General features: G+C 41.7%; 1 protein-coding gene across 1 annotated transcript in view; it reads left to right on the forward strand.

Moving 5' to 3' along the window:
* The window catches only part of CLSTN2 (calsyntenin 2), a 741,013-nt gene that overhangs the window by 590,781 nt on the left and 133,096 nt on the right, over positions 1 to 17,136 (forward strand). Inside the window, exons 6-8 of the mRNA XM_083178042.1 lie at positions 2,474 to 2,659; positions 13,025 to 13,273; positions 14,417 to 14,538. Coding sequence (XP_083034168.1) covers positions 2,474 to 2,659; positions 13,025 to 13,273; positions 14,417 to 14,538 — 557 coding nt within the window. The remainder of the gene's footprint in view (positions 1 to 2,473; positions 2,660 to 13,024; positions 13,274 to 14,416; positions 14,539 to 17,136) is intronic.

Genomic DNA, 17,136 nt, shown 5'->3' on the forward strand with positions numbered 1-17,136 from the left:
GGAGAAATAAATGTAATTCCTTACAAAACAAATCAATATTTGTAGAGAGATGGGGTCAAATACAAAAGTACACAGCAACTCATCACTTTGTTTTATGTAACTCTCTGTTTCCACTCTAAATATAGCATATACTAAACATAGGGGGTTATTCTGGTTGATTCGCAAGGCTGTGAATTCGCAGCCTTGCGAGTCCACCAGCCGTTGCCCGCTGAATGCTGGTACGCCCGCACCCCCTCACATGCCGCGTAAGTTTGCATGGGCTGTGAATGGATGGTTAACATAAACATCCATTCGCAGGCTGTAGGGGAACACCCACCTCAAATGATGTGGAAGGTCGACGCATATCAAAGGTTACTGTCAGGTAACCTTAAATATGTATGCGTGGATATTCAGCAGGATGTGGGCGGGCAGCTGACATCCGGTGATGTCAGCTGCCTGCCCACGTCATGGGCCCATTACCATGGGAACGCCCAGCATTGTCATTGGATGCAGCAATATGATGCATCTGTAACCTATACTTTACTTATAGGCCATATTCTACACATAGCTTATATGCAGGGCCGGATTATGGGAGGGGCGATAGAGGCCTTAAGTTTGGTAACATTTTAGTGTTGAACACACTAATTTCAAGATAACATACAATGCAGATAACGTACCTTATATAGGTTTAAGCGTCCATTTAAAGCCTGTAGCCTGCTCGGTGCCAGCCACTGGTGACTTCATAACTTCTGGCTGACCATGCCAGCATCATGACATTGTGAGACAACTATCACTAAGGAAACCAAACAGGTATGCAGTCAGTAGATCTACAGAGTCTAGGTCGACAGTCAAAAGGTCGACGTGTTCAAAAGGTCAACATAATTTTTCATGATATATATTTATTTACACTGAATTTAAGGATACAGGGGAGCCAGCACCCATTTTCTACATGTGTTATTGAGTGCATGGCGCCCTCCAGTTACTGGCATAGTATGAAAAAATATATATTTTATGTGGTGGCACTCACAGATTTTTACATTAAAGAAACAGACAACCGCTTGCTTATTAACGTTTCAGAATAGATTTCTTTCACCAGTATGGTCCACATACCGCATATAACATATACAGTACTCTACATGCTGCCTATGTCTACATACAGTATAGCCAGAGGCGTCACTGGCCTCTGTGATACCTGGTGTGTCAGCATGATCTAATAAGTGGGCCAAAGGTGCTTGTTGGCAAAATGGGATGTGGCTAAACTTGGAGGGGCTTGGGCTAACAGCCTGACACTGCTTTTGTCACTCCGGGGGTCCTGCAGATGTGAGCTACCCCAAGTGTAAGTGTAGGCTGCAGAGTTACCACCCCCCCTCCACCCCTCTTATGACTTCACATATTTTAGTTATAGCCTATACTGTACACATAGTTTATACTCTTCCTATAGCCTTTATACTGTATAGAGCTGTCTGTATACCCTACATACTGTATAACTAGATATAGCCAATATTCCACATGTACAGTCTGTACTGTACATATATGCAGTGTTTAGACAATTTACTATATAGCGTTTATGCTCTAAAAGAAGCATATGCTCTACAAGTAGCCTTTACTCTACATATTTCATTTAATGCTCTACAAATAGCCTTTATTCTACATGTGTCCTGCAATGTTCTACAAATAGCCTACACTCTACATATGTCCTGCAATGTTCTACAAATAGCCTACACTCTACATATGTCCTGCAATGTTCTACAAATAGCCTATACTCTACATACTGTATGTCCTGCAATGCTCTACTCTACGTATTCCTTCAATGCTCTACAAATAGCCTTTACTCTACAGACAGTATGTCCTTCAATGCTCTACAAATAGCCTTTACTCTACATACAGTATGTCCTTCAATGCTCTACAAATAGCCTTTACTCTACATACAGTATGTCCTTCAATGCTCTACAAATAGCCTTTACTCTACATACAGTATGTCCTTCAATGCTCTACAAATAGCCTTCACTCTACATGTGTCCTGCAATGTACAATATCTAGCAAGGAGCCATATACAGTATGGAACGGGTAAAGGAAGCATCCTTCATTTATAGAAAATTGTCGTGGTTTCTACCTTTTGATTATTGTATGTTCACCCTATAGGATCCACTTTTTACAGATGTTCACATCGCATTGAAATACATTTAAAATCATAATCGCTTACCCTGTGCCCTCGCTAAAGAATTGTTTTTGTACCACATCTGAACACTTTAAATTCTGTCTGTAAATAATAACCATGATAACATTAACCATTTGCAGAGAGGTGATGGCGCTTGTATTTAGGTATAGGACTTCCTTGGAATAGATGAGTTTGCCAACAAGAACTTTTTAGTTTTTGGAAAGCATTAGTTGCATTAGTGCTCAATTAAAACTTTATTTTTTTAGATACTTGTATTTGAGTTTTATTTCTCGTGATAATTATGTACTAACATATATCCATGTGTCTTCACTTCAGATTGGGAAAAGCGCATTGAATATAATCTTGGTTCTGGAAGCGTTGCATTATTCCCCAGTGTACGATTGGAGACTTGTGATGGTCCCGTGTCCTCTGTCCGAACTAGTATTGAGCTGCAAACCAATCATTTTGGGAAAGGCTGTGATCGTGAAACCTACTCTGATACATCCTTGCAGAAGTTATGTGGTAAGTGAAGGCGTGTGTTACACTGCAAAGAAGCATGAATTTATACTGTATATGAATGAAAGATCCTCAACAAACCTAGACATACCATATGCTAAGCCATTGCACAATTGCTGCTGTATGACTTGCCTATTTCTGCACATCTGCAACTACAGATATGGCATACCATGTTACAAAGTAAAATGTAGGTGGGCACAACTGTGTGGTACAGTGCATTACCTGAAAAATACGGGCTTGCTACATTAACATTTCCATCTGATCAGGATGCCAATTATAAGATTACATTGTTATTATGATGCTCTGAAAATAATAATTGTCTAAGAGACATTGCCTAATGTATATAAGAGAGAGTTTCCTGAGTTGGGGCCTCAATGCCTACAGATTTTGTCATCATCTCCGCTCTTTAAATGGCTATTTGTGAAGTTTCGGTCATGTTGGTTTTTTCTTTTGCTTCTTCTTCATTTGAGGTGGCAAACAGCGGCCATTTTAGCACAAGTCTTGGCTGAGTATGTTGGAGTAAATGCGCTCTAGCCATACAACCCACACGGGGTCACAGATACCACCCTCAAGGGGGTCCGATTTTAGTAGTGTACTTTTCACTGGAGAGGAGGCACAATTTGCATTCGCCTACCATCAGTTTTTGTTTTTAAGTTTTAAGAATTTAAACCTGTGATCCCTGTGTGTGTGTGTGTTAAGTATTTAGCCTCATAATTAGTGTTAAGTGACTTCATCCCACCAATTTCCCTAAACTAAGGGGGTTATTCAGACCTGCACAGCTGAGAATTTGCAGGCCGGGCATTAATCGATTGACTGCTCCGGCTACTTTTTTAATTGCTGGCAATACGCAAGTTGATTGACAATAAGTCAACCTTCTGTCAATGTTGACCTATGGTATGTCAGCCATTCCTATGTGTCAACCATTAGTTGGGGACCTAGTGACTTTTGACCTAGACATTATCCATCATCTATACTGTAACCACACAAATATATCAAAATATTCAGAGTTTTTCCTTGATAAGTATAATTCCTTATCCCAGTGGTTCCCAATCTTTTTTGAATCACGGCACCCTAGAGCATCAAAATGTTTTCAAGGCACCCCTAGGCCAAATGCTTCTTATCGAGAAATTCAGAAAAATATTAAATTAAGTACATTGTGTGTATGTCACAGTTATCTGGTGAGGGACAGGATTTGCTCCTGTTTATCCACATATATTATGAATGGCAGCCACAAGCACTGTTTTTATCTGGTACATTGACCATAAATAATATGAATTGATCTTGGTCCACCAACCCAAGGCACCCCTGCAAGTGTCCTGAGGCACCCCAGGGAGCCTAGGCACACAGTTTGGGAACCACTGCCTTATCCCATATGTTACAATGGGATAATTCTTCCTAAACATGACATTTGCTTACACGGCCAGCTAAGCGGTTTAGAGTTTGGTAAATGCAGCCTTACCATAGAAATCTGTGGGGCCCGCACTTGTGTATATTAAGAGCCTGATTCAGAGATGTACAGGAACCTGATGGAAACCTTCGGCCCTCCAGCTGTTGTTGAACTACACATACCAGAATGCTTTGCTACAGTTTTAGCATGGCCAAATAGCAAAACTGTAGCAGTGCATGCTGGGATGTGTAGTTCAGCAACAGCTGGAGGGCCAAAGGTTCCCCATCCCTGGTTTACAACATCTCCGATGCTTGCTGCACTGTGCATAATATGTCTTACGTGATCACACACAGGGCCACAAGCAGACCAAAGATGCAGTTGCTGTGCAAAACTGTCCATCTCTGAATAGGGCCCTAATTTGGGAACCATAACATATTTACCTTTGAACTCTGCTAATTCAGCACCTTAATAAGACATGCACAAGGTCGACATTGACAAAGGTCGACACAAGCAAACGTTTAACCAAAGAAAAACAGTCAATGTGGGTTTTTCACATTTAAAAAAAAAAGCAGTGCCAGATATTTACAAAAAAAAAGCATGTTAACTTTTTCCATGTTGACCATTTGCATGTGTTGTTATTGTGCATGTTGACCTTTTGTCCATGTCGACCCTGTGCATGTTGACCTTCTGGTGTCGACCTATTGACTCTCTACCTAGACACTGTTGACAGCATACCTCTCAACTGTCCCGCATACTGCGGGAACGTCCCAGTTTTTGGGGACATTCCTGCGTCCCTCCCACGGCCGGCAGTGTCCCGTGGGGGGGGGGGCAGTTGGGAGTCCCCCCTGTCACCCAGTGCACACCGTCTATTCCCACAAGAAAAGGGACTGGGGGCTGGCCAGCAGCTTACAGAGCTGCTAGCCATGCCCCCACAGCGTCGGGAAACAGGGGCGTTGCCGCGTTAAATGATGCAATTTGTAGGCCACACCCCTTACCACAAGGTCACGCCCCCTAATTTCGGCGATGCGCAAGAATGTCCCTCCATACCTTCAACAAAAGTTGGGAGGTATGCGACCCTTTAATAAATAACCCTGTTGACAGTATACATCTCATTCTTTGCTCATTCAGATGCATGGGAGTACACCAGGGAAGGACTTTTGTAGTGGCAATAGCATTAAGATGCGACACATTAGACAAAGGTGCACACTTATCCGCATATATTGTTATAATTATCCTTGCACTATCTAAACTTGTGCTGACAAGCATTTGCTGTATTATACACCTGCAATTATATATTACAGATTATTATTTTTGGGGGTTTCTGGTTGTCTGTTATTAATTCTCAGCTGAATTTGGAAAGGACCGATCATATTCTGCAGGTGCTATTAAATCAGTATTCTCTGATAAGAAAGGACAGATTCTCTGTTTGAATTTATCAGAACAGACATGATTTCCATTTAAATGACATTCTATTGCAATTATGGTTTTATTTGCTGAGGAATGTGTGAAAACTAGATTGGAACAGGCATATTTCCTGTACAAGGTGGCCCTAATGTCATAAATATCTGAACAATTTCCAACAAGAGCGTAATTGAGGCTCAGACTGACAACTTCTTGATCTCTGCTGACAGGCCGCAGTTTACCAACAAGCTCGCTTTGCTCTTACTGTGGCCTTTATTTTTTGCTTAAAGCAGCAAAGCAACTTTGGAAAATGGTCAAATTGACTATAGTGACTGATGCAAGACCTGCTTCACGTACGAGGACCTGGCTATGTGTCATTCTTTGCTGGGAGAAAGCCATATTAATGGAAGTAAAACAATTCAAGGATGACTGCCATCTGCTGGCAGCTAGAGAATTATCATATACGAGTTCTGTTCTCCACTAGAGACAACGAGACTTTGTCAACTGACATCTAGTGCAATTAATAGCGCAACCAAATGGAAATGGAAAGGAGTAACTGTACAAAGCTATTACTGTACATAATATATTTTTTACTCTACAGTGCGGCACACATTATAACGTCTATATGCAGTAGTTAGGCAATTGAAACCTTTTCCCCCTACAAAAACCTTATTCAGGACCATTTGCATGGCCGGCGTGTGTTCACACGCGGCCGATGTTTTTGCTTTGCTTTGCGCATTTCTGCACATGGCAATGCGTTGGGTGCGTGTGTCCAAGGCGAACAAACTGTTCGCTGGGTGTACGCACCCATCCTTCTGAGCGGAGGGCGGGGGTTGGGAGGTGAAGCGGCCCATTAGCACCGGATGTCAGCTGCCCACCCACTTCGCTCTGAATGTGCATGCAGATCTAAGGTTGCTCTGAGAAACCTTGCATATGCCTGCACGTTTCACATCATTCGATGGTCACCAATGATGTGGGTGTTCCCCTGCAAGCTGTGAATGGATGTTTTAGGTAAAACATCCATTCGTAGCCACTGTGAACGTACGCACCTTGGGAATGGTGGGCCAGCGTACCACCAATCACAAGGCAGAGTCTGGTTGACTCTCAAAGATGCAAATTTGCATCCGAGCGAATCACCAGAGTATCCCCCTAAATTTATAATGATCAAGGTATTATCCAGTCATATAAAAAGTCATTTAATTCTAAACCAACCATGTTTATTTTTCTTAAGCTAAATTAAATTTTCATTTGCTTCTAAGACAGTAGATTCTATTTATATCACTGTATTATATGTATGTATGTATGTATGTATGTATGTATGTATGTATGTATGTATGTATGCATGCAGGGCTGCCATCAAACATTTTAGGGCCTGGGACTGACAAAATAGGCAGGGTTCCTTCCCCATTCTCAACCCCTGGCATGCTGGTGAGAAGTCCGCCTCACTGCTCTACCTCCACATTGCTTCACGGGAAATGTGACAAATTACACATGATAGACTTCTGGTCCCCCATTCTATCTGAGTAGGGGACTGAAATCCTGACATGATAGCAGCCCTGTATGTACTGTATGCATGTATGATGAGTGACTAGATTAATTTCATGTGGCATTTACAGTATGCGTTCACCTGCTGTAGGCAATGAATTTCAAGTGTTTTCTTTCTAAATCTATTGCTGTTGATCATGGAGCACTAATCCTGCACATTTATTCTCTTTTGTATAATGCTAGTTCTCAAAATAAATTAGTTCAGTGTAAAGATTAAAAGATGAAAAAAATTGCAGTAGAGCCATAGCAGAGAGCTGTAGGTAATCCTATGTGCTCCGGTATTCCATGTGTAATGTTGCCAGTGTCTCTGGCATCCTCAGTAACCAAGTATATCAATTTGAACCCACTATTTTTGTTTTAACCTGTAGTTTTTTTTTTTTTTTTTAGATGTACCTTTACTTTTTTTAAATTACTACTTATTTATTTATTACCAGTTATTTATATAGTGCACGCATATTCCGCAGCGCTGTACAGAGAATATTTGAACATTCACATCAGTCCCTGCCCCAGTGGAGCTTACAATCTATATTCCCTACCACATGTACATGCATACACATTAATTTTAGGGTTCATTTTGTTTAGAGCCAGTTGACCAACCTGCATATTTTTGGATTGTGGGAGGAAACCAGAGTACCTGGAGGAACCCACGCAAGCAAGGGGAGAGTATACAAGGTCCATACAGTTATGACCATGGTGGGAATCAAACCCATGACCTCAGTGCTGTGACTCTATCATACATTTAAATTGTCTCTTTCCCCTCCCTCATTACACCTTACCCCCCCCCCCCACACCCCCCAGCTACTATCCGTGCACAAGAACTTGCTTCCTACTCCAAGGACAAGATTGATCAAATCTGAGATGAAATTACATGCTCTAACTTAGCCAGTGCATTGATCAAATCCCTGTCTGCTCCTTCTGGCATCTTCCCTTCATTTGATCCCAAAGGTTAAGAATAGATATCAACACTCTTCTTATCCTCCTACTCTATTACCTCTCCTCTTGATCCTATACCCTCAGGAGTCAGTAAAACTTTGTCTCCTGTGTTTATCCCAAAAAAACTAAAATCTGCAATCTTTCTCTCTCTCTCTCTCTCCTTTTCTGCTCAAGCATGCAGGGATCACTCCCAAAAAGTATATCTTCTTACTGTCATGATCAGTGTTGCAAGTAAGGGGGTACGGCGTGGTACGGAGTACCTGTAAGAAATATGTTGCAGGTACGCAGTACCACTTACCCCTGATCCACTGTCATTTCTATTTTCATTTTAAGTCTAAATATAATGCATCCGCAGCCCGCCCACCCAGCATTTTGATTGGTGCTGTATGCAGCTACTGGCTACTGCTGATTTAGCCTGTCACACTGACAGGCATCAGCAGCGCCGACAGCATGATGAGCAGGCTCCACAATTGTAAGCACAAGCTGCCCGGCTCTCCCCCAAGCAAGAGCCAACCCACCCCCAATCATTCCCTGTTTCTCATTCCCTGTCTCCTGATGCCACGCCACTATTGTCATTTAGTCACTCCTCTAGCTTTGTGTGACTACGCCCCCCTCATGACACATGACCACGCCCATTTTTGGTGGAGGCTATCAGTACCACCAAGAAAAAAATTCTACTTGCACCACTGGTCATGATTAAATGAATCCAAACAAAAGCAATAATCTGAGAAGTACTTTCAGAAATAGGGGAAATGTATTATTATTTTTATTTTTTATTTATTTAACTAAAGAGGACTCACAGGAGCAGAAACTACTAAACTCTATTTAATGGTGCAAAACCATCACACCTTTATATTGTAAGGGAAATCCATTAAAGACAACAAAACGGTGGTATTTGATGTCCTGATTGGTGGATGCTGTTGTTCCTTAGATATATTCATTTAAAATCTGAAAAACAGTTAACTTGACAAAACAACACATAATAATGCATTTATCTCCCCGGTCCCCTGGTACTGGCAAATAGCCAAAGTAGTAAATGGCATTCAATATTTATCCTCTTACTGTATTAAAGGTATAGAAATATTAAGGAAAGCATACAGTATATCAGCATGATCCTAGAAATAGTTTACATGCAATGTCACAAAATATCCTCTGATATATAGTACATATTAAGTAAATAACAATGTATAGTAAGTATTAGATGTAGACTCAAATCCAAAACCTATTCAGATTTGAAATGAGTTTCAGGCAAAAATCTTGCAACATTTTTAAACATAATAATGTAACTTTTAATGTATCTAATAGTGTATCAATTAGTTTACTGCAGGCTTCAAATGCATTGATTGTTCAAACACATATACATGTCATCCTTGTTTACATGTGGATACGGTAAGTAAATCACTGTACTTAGAAGAAGATAAAGTAGCAGGTTTGAAAAGCTTATACTGTATATAAGTTTCTGCTTTCACCAGTTTGCTTAAAGCATTGGACAGCATAATGAGAGTACTCACTATTTATTATTTATTTATTTGCAGTTTCTTATATAGCGCAGCAGATTCCGTTGCGCTTTACAATAGTAAACAGTGATAAAACAAACTGGGTAACAACAGACAGACATGGAGGTAGGAGGGCCCTGCTGCAAGCTTACAATCTATAGGGATATAGGAGGGAAACACAAGGACAGGCACCAGTAATAGCATAGCAGTCCCAACAAGTTACAAGTCCAGAAGGGAAGCTATATAATACATAAGTGCCTCAGAGGGTTATGCGTGTAGAACTTAAATATGATAGGCTTGCCTGAAGAGGTGAGTTTTCAGGGAACGCTTGAAAGTTTGGAGGCTAGCGGAGAGTCTAATTGTGCGTGGAAGGGCATTCCATAGGGTGGGAGCAGCCCGATGAAAGTCCTGTAATAGTGAATGGGAGCTAGTGATCCGCTCAGATGAGAGACGCAAATCTTGTGCAGAGCGGAGTGGTCGAGATGGGAGATATTGTGTGATAAGTGCAGAGATATATGCTGGTGCAGTATGGTTAATAGCTTTATATGCAAGTAGAAGTGTTTTATATTGAATACGGTAATATACAGGCAACCAATGGAGGGACTGGCAGAGCGGATCAGCAGACGATGAGCGTCTTGCAAGGAAGATCAGCCTAGCAGCAGCATTTAAAATGGATTGCAGTGGTGAGAGTCTGTTCTTGGGAAGTCCAGTTAGGAGACTATTGCAATAATCAATGCGGGATATAATGAGTGCATGGATAAGAGATTTAGTAGTGTCTTGTGTGAGATACGGTCGTATTTTGGATATGTTTTTTAGATGCATGTAACATGATTTGGAGACAGATTGAATGTGGGGAACAAAGGACAGGTCAGAGTCGAGGGTGACCCCTAAGCAACGAGCTTGTTGGGTAGGGTAGATTGTCGAGTTGTCAACAGTGATGGAGATATCAGGATGGTAACTGTTCTTAGTTGGCGGGAATATAAGTAATTCAGTTTTGGAAATATTGAGTTTGAGTTGGCGAGAAGACATCCAAAGTGAGATGGCAGAGAGACATTCAGAGACTCGGCCCAAAACCACTGGTGACAACTCTGGGGTTGATAGATAGATTTGAGTATCATCCGCATATAAGTGATACTGAAATCCGAAGGAGCTGATTAGTTTGCCAAGCGAGGAGGTATAGATTGAGAAAAGCAGAGGACCTAAGACTGAGCCTTGCGGAACTCCGACTGACAGAGGTAGTGAAGAGGAAGTAGAGTCAGAGAAGCGAACAGTGAAAGAGCGATCAGATAGGTAAGATGTGAACCAGGAAAGGGCTGTATCATTAAGACCTAGGGAGTGTAGTGTTTGTAAAAGGAGAGTGTGATCCACAGTGTCAAACGCAGCAGAAAGATCTAGAAGAATAAGCAGTGAGTAATGGCCTTTAGACTTAGCTGTTACCAGATCATTAACCACTTTAGTCAGTGCTGTCTCAGTGGAGTAGCCATATGTCCTTTTGCTCATTGCTAGTCACTACCCCTAGCAATGAGCAAAAGGACATATGGCTACTGCTTTCAGTCTAGAAATCATCTATGTTCCTGCAAATGAGAGGGAACAAATATATAAATGTAGTAAAGATTTGAAAAGATTCAAAACCGTGGGAAGCACTGAACCTACAGTATGTGGTGTACCAGTGGGAAGTGAACAAAATAGAAACAGGACAACCAACAGCTATGCCTTTTGGAATGATTCCCAAATTACAGATTATATAACAATGCTGGTGACTTTTATCATAGTTTAGTGAATTCCACCCAAAAACAACTAAATTGAATTGTGTAGGTGGGGATCTTCATTTTGTGAACAACATTATTCACTTTCTCTGGGATGCCACTGATATGATTCATTTGTCCATATTGGGTTCAATGTAATAGATGAGAAATAATTGGCTGTGTTATGCTATCATAATATAAATTGATGAAGTTCCAAGTTTTTTTGCTTTTTTCTGATGAGAGATGGGAGGGACACCATGAATGCTCTTCCAGTAAGTCTGAAATGCATACAGATTTCCTATACAATATATGAGAATATATTGCCAAATTGAGCTAACTAAGCATGACAGCTGTCACCCATAATTAGAACACTTAAATGATCTGGAGCCATGAAATTTGGGAGTTTCTCAGAAGAATAAAAATGTTTACAAACATAAAATACTTGGCTTCACTACTTGCTCTGGGCTTTTGGGACAGAGCTGCAGTTCACAGGAAAAAAATCACTGTGATGAAAGTTTAGACAAATGTATACTCAGTACATACAATATTTATATATTAATATAAAACAACAACTAGAAATATATTTACATTATATATTTGGGTAAGTGCATAATAAATTACAGTACCTACAGTATTTAACCACAACATTACATTTTTCAGTTAAATTGACTGTGCCCTAATATGTTACTCCATAAATATTCTAACTTGCACATTAAACGGGTAGACATTGAATTAAGTTTGCATAGACTTGGAAGCAACTGAGCGAGAGAGGTGTAATTTGTGGAATGGGGTATGATAGATACCATTACTTAGTAGAAGACCACTCTTTAACCCCTTCAGTAGTGTTTTTTTTGGGGGGGGAGTGTTCCCTTAAAAAAGACCCACCACCGTCTCTCCTGGGGCCCGGCAGCACCTCTGAGCACTACATCAGCCGCTGCCCGGCCCTGTCCCCAGCAATCCGGCTGTGTGCGGCGTGACATTACAAGGTCACATCACACACACATCACACACATCTGGGGGGGGGGGCAGAGCCGGGCAGCTGAGCTCAGCCCTCATCTCGGAGCTCAGCTTAGCGCTCAGCTTAGCGGCCCTGGTACTCCTTAGAATTTATCGGGTTTGCCAGTCTGGGCACTGGAGCATAGCCCAGAAAATTCTCAGGAGTACCAGTGAAGGGGTTAATCAGCAGCTTCATATTGTTAGGGTAACAAAAAAATGTGATGTTTTATGAAATAACAGTCAAATTTAATATATTCCGTGAGCTAACAGAAAAATGAGTGTTCTGAGAAAGAACCAAACAATGTAATATTCTATGGTATAACAATTAAGTGGCATATTTCATAAAATAATTAGATTTTTTGATAAGAGAGCAGTCAAGAGACATACTAGAGATAATAGTCAAGTGGCCACAAGGTAACGTAATATTGGCAGTTTCCTCAATTTTAACAGTCAAGTGGTACTGTCCACAAGGTAACAGACAAGTGGCAGCTTCCACAAGGTAACAGACAAGTGGTAGTTTCCACAAGGTTAACAAATAACTAGGAAAGATGCGCTCATATCTACAGTAGTTTTTTTTTTTTTTACCTCTTATATATGAATTTATATCTGAATCTCTGCTAAAGGCATTATGTAAAAATGTGACTGTTCTGTGAACATCATGATTGTAATGATGGTTTGGAAGCAATTGCTTATTTATGCTCATTAAGTAGGTTGAAGCCACATGTATTTCATGTATTAGATTTGAATGTACATTACAATTTTATGAAAAACTTTCTTGCACACTATTCTCATATTCTAATATTACTTATATATTTGTTAATCATTTAGCGCTTATTATTGTTGACTAAGTGTGCTGTTTTTTATTTAGGAGCCTCATCTGGTGCCATCGACTTACTCCCAACTCCCACTTCTACTACCAACTGGACAGCTGGCCTGCCTATGGACAACAGTGGCATGATCTTTAAGTTTGATGGCAAACAAGGAGTGAAGATACCAGATTCCATATTACCAAAAAATCTAACTGACCAGTTTACTATTACTATGTGGATGAAGCATGGACCCAGCCCAGGATTAAGAGCAGAGAAGGAGACTATATTATGCAATTCTGACAAGACAGGTAACTCAATAAGCAGCTTAATCTAATGTCTACTCAATGCAAATACTTGAAAGTGATTTGCTCCATAGTTACATATGGAAATCACCCCTGTACATTGACAGTCCACAGCATTTTATGAAAGCAAAACAGTTCTTATGTTACCTTGCATCTTATAGAGGCGTAAGCAAAAATAAGTGGTTTTACCTTCCCTAATACTCCGAAATGTGCACCCTCATCGTGTGATGCTCTTACAAGTACTGGTTGACTACTGTATGCTGCATAGATGTCCAAATAGAGAAATCATGATGTTCGGGATAAAGCATGCACTGTGGCCAACCTAAATGTTTCTACAACTTTTATTTACCCTCCCTATCTAAGCTCTTATTTTGGCACCCCTAAATTGCCGGGGATATCTGCTATACCACCTACTTTATTTTCCTCTCTCTATATATATATTTGAATATTATTTTTTAATCCACCGCACTCGCCAATCCTAGGATTGGAATGCATACCTGCACTTGCCAACCTGGCAACTGCTATCACATCATAGCCAAAATTAATACTATACCTCTTAACCGTGACCACCTTGTATAAATAAAAAGTGGACTCAGCATCACCATAGTAGATACGCTCACTTAATACATAAATACAGTAAATAATGGGGTTTTGGTTGATGGATATTTATATAGATGTCTCTACCTACAGTATCAATGCCACTAGGAAAGAGGGGAGGCAAATATGAAGTGGGAGTGAGAAGAGTGCTGGACAGATCCTAGAGAAGGGACCAGAACGCAGCTAATAGCCACACACTGGAGCAACTGGAGCTGGGCACAGGGGTGAGGAAGACCCTGGAGTTGGGCAAAAATGAGCTTTGGGAGGGAGGAGGTGGAACAGCCAGAAAGTGGATAATCTTCACTTGACACTGCTAACCCTAGATGATGGTTGTACTGTGCTCTGGTACATTGACTCTCAAATGCCGACTCTTGCCACCTCTTTGTTCCACCTATGGAGATCAGGGTAATATAAATGTAAAGTAGTGCAGCTAAAAAAACAATAACATAACAGCTATTTATAGTAATATAGAAATATCTACAAATATTTATTGTGCATGTCTTCAATACCCATGAAATCAGTGTGATCTTAGAGTGTATATCTATCTTGCAGAAATGAATCGCCATCACTATGCATTGTACATACACAACTGTCGTCTTGTCTTCCTGTTACGCCGTGATTTTGACCAAGCTGACACTTTTAGACCTGCCGAGTTCCACTGGAAATTAGATCAGGTAAGACATTTTTCCAGGCTCTACTCTGGAGTTTCAGAATAATTTTCTGTTTGGTTTTCAAGCCCGGCTTTAACAAATGAAAATAACTGTGCCCCCGACAGCTATATGCAACCTCAGTTAGCCGAGAGGCCACTTGGTGAGATTTAGAACAGCACTGACAGTTTATATTTTTAGAAGTTACACACAAACCATGGAAGGGTGTAAATAAATGTTTTTTGCAATTGAACATACAACTGCCTACAGTATATTGCCTTCTGTATAACAAATGATTCAATAGGCTACATCTATATTATTTCCTTAAATTGACTTAACAGAAGAAAAATTTAAATCAAATCAATATTTGGTGTGGCCACCCTTTGCCTTTAAAATGGAATCAGTTCTTCTAGGTTTTTACGTAATCCCAGACAGGCTCAATGACATTGAGAACAGGTCCCCATGGGGAGTAATATCATCACTTCCAGGACTCCTTGTTCTACTTTACACTGAAGATAAATCTTAATGACGTTGGCTGTATTTATTTGGGGTTGGTGTCCGGCTGCAGAATACATTTTTAGTTAATCAGATGCCTCCATTATGGTATTGCATGATGGAAAAGGACCTGTCTTTATTTCTCAGCATTGAGGACATCATTAATCCTGACCAAATCCCCAACTCCATTTGCTGTAATGCAGGTCAAAACTTGCAAGGAACCTCCACCATGTTTCACTGTTGCCTGAGTACACTAATTATTGTACTGTTTTCCAGCAATTCAGCAAATAAACTACCCTCTGTTACAGACAAATATTCCAAACTAGTTTAAAGGACCATCCAAAGGAAATTTATGCTTATACAATTCTTGTTCTGCCTACTCTTTCCAACCACAGCAGAGGAAAAGCTGCTGTAGCAGCCAGAGCAGGTCTCCAACTATCCACCTACCCTACCCAACCACAAAAGAGCAAAAGCTGCTGCAGCAGGCACAGCAAGTCTCCAACTATCCACCTACCCTATTCAACCACAGCAGAGTAGAAGCTGCTGCATCAGGCACAGCAAGTCTCCAACTATTCATCTTCCCTTCCCAACTACAGCAGGGCAAAAGCTGCTGTAGCAGCAAGAGCAGGGTTGCCGACTTTAGAAAGCTCCTCTCCGGGAGAAGCCCGGAGAGGAGACTTTCAGCAGGAGTTCGGGGGGGGGGGAGCTTAAACGTGACCTCATTAAGCCCCGCCCCCATGAAGGAAAGTGCCTAAATTTGACGATCTCCACGGAGGGGCGGGGCTAAACGACGCGATGATGACACTTTGGCCCTGTCGCCTCTCCGGAGAGCGTCACAAAAGGTAATTTAAACGCCGCGGTCAGGGTGGGGGAAGCCGCAATCAGGGGGGGAGCGGGGGTCCCCCAGAATCCGGGAGGGTTGCCCACCTTTCCGGGGGGCCGGGAGGGTGACCCGATTTTCGGGACCCTCCCGGCCATTCCGGGAGGGTAGGCAACCCTGAGCAAGAGCAAGTCTCCAACTATCCACCTACCCTATCCAATCACAGCAGAGCAGAAGCTGCTGCAGCAGGCACAGCAAGCACAGATTCTCCAACTATTCACCTTCCCAAACACAGCAGGCTTGCCTTCCCAACCATAGCAGTGCAGAAGCTGCTGCAGCAGTGAGAGCAGGTCTCTATCTATCCACCTTTCCTTCCCAACCACAGCAGGGCAGATGCTGCTGCAGCAGTGAGAGCAAGTCTAAAACTATCCACCTACCCTTACCAACCACTGTAGGCAGGGCCGGTGCAAGGCTTCTCAGCACCCTAGGCAAAAGTTCAAACTACCGCCCCCCCATACTGCCACCAGGACCCACTTTCCAACCCCTTAAGGCATACTTGCCTGACATTCTGGAATGGGGGTGAGGTTCCCAAAAATTGGGTGGTCCTCCCAGCCCCCCGGAAAGGTGGGCATGTCCCCTGCTTTCCCTGTAGGTCCCCCTTTGCCACCCACAACTGAGTACAAGGAGGAGGGGGCAGCAAAGTAGGGAAATTTGCCCCAAGGGAAAGTATAGAAGTGAAGTCTTAGAGGTTCCACAGCCCCCACCTGCATTACTTACAACAAGGATCCTCATAGTCATCCTTGATTTTTTTGATAGGCAGACTTTGTGGCGCCCCCCAGATCCAGGTGCCCTAGGCAGCTGCCTAAAGCTGTCTAATGGTAGAGCCGGCCCTGACTGTAGGGTAGGAGCTGCTGCAGTAGGTACAGAAAATCCCCAAAACCCTCAATAAATAAGCAAACCATTAAGAGAAAAAAATAATTAACTGGGGATTGATCTCACATGAATTACACAACGATATCTACAGTGTTTGATTCACAGGCCACTCTGCTGATGAGTCGCTTATTAATTTCAGTTTGTCAACAGTTTTGTAAAGTGAAAATGTTTTTCCTTTAATGGACCCTTATAGGCCTTTAAGGGTCCACTTAAGGGACTCTGTTTATTGTGTTGTATTCAGAAAGTCATAAGCTTTCCAACAATGCATGAAAACAACAGAAATAGCATGGACCCTTATGACAGCACTCTTAAGGGCAAATCCGATTAAATCAATCTTCGAATTTAGATAGTCCTTTAAGATGATAAGCTAGTGGCAA

This window comes from Crinia signifera, chromosome 3, assembly GCF_055691185.1.
Source record: "Crinia signifera chromosome 3, ASM5569118v1, whole genome shotgun sequence".
In the NCBI taxonomy this organism is placed as follows: Eukaryota; Metazoa; Chordata; class Amphibia; order Anura; family Myobatrachidae; genus Crinia; species Crinia signifera.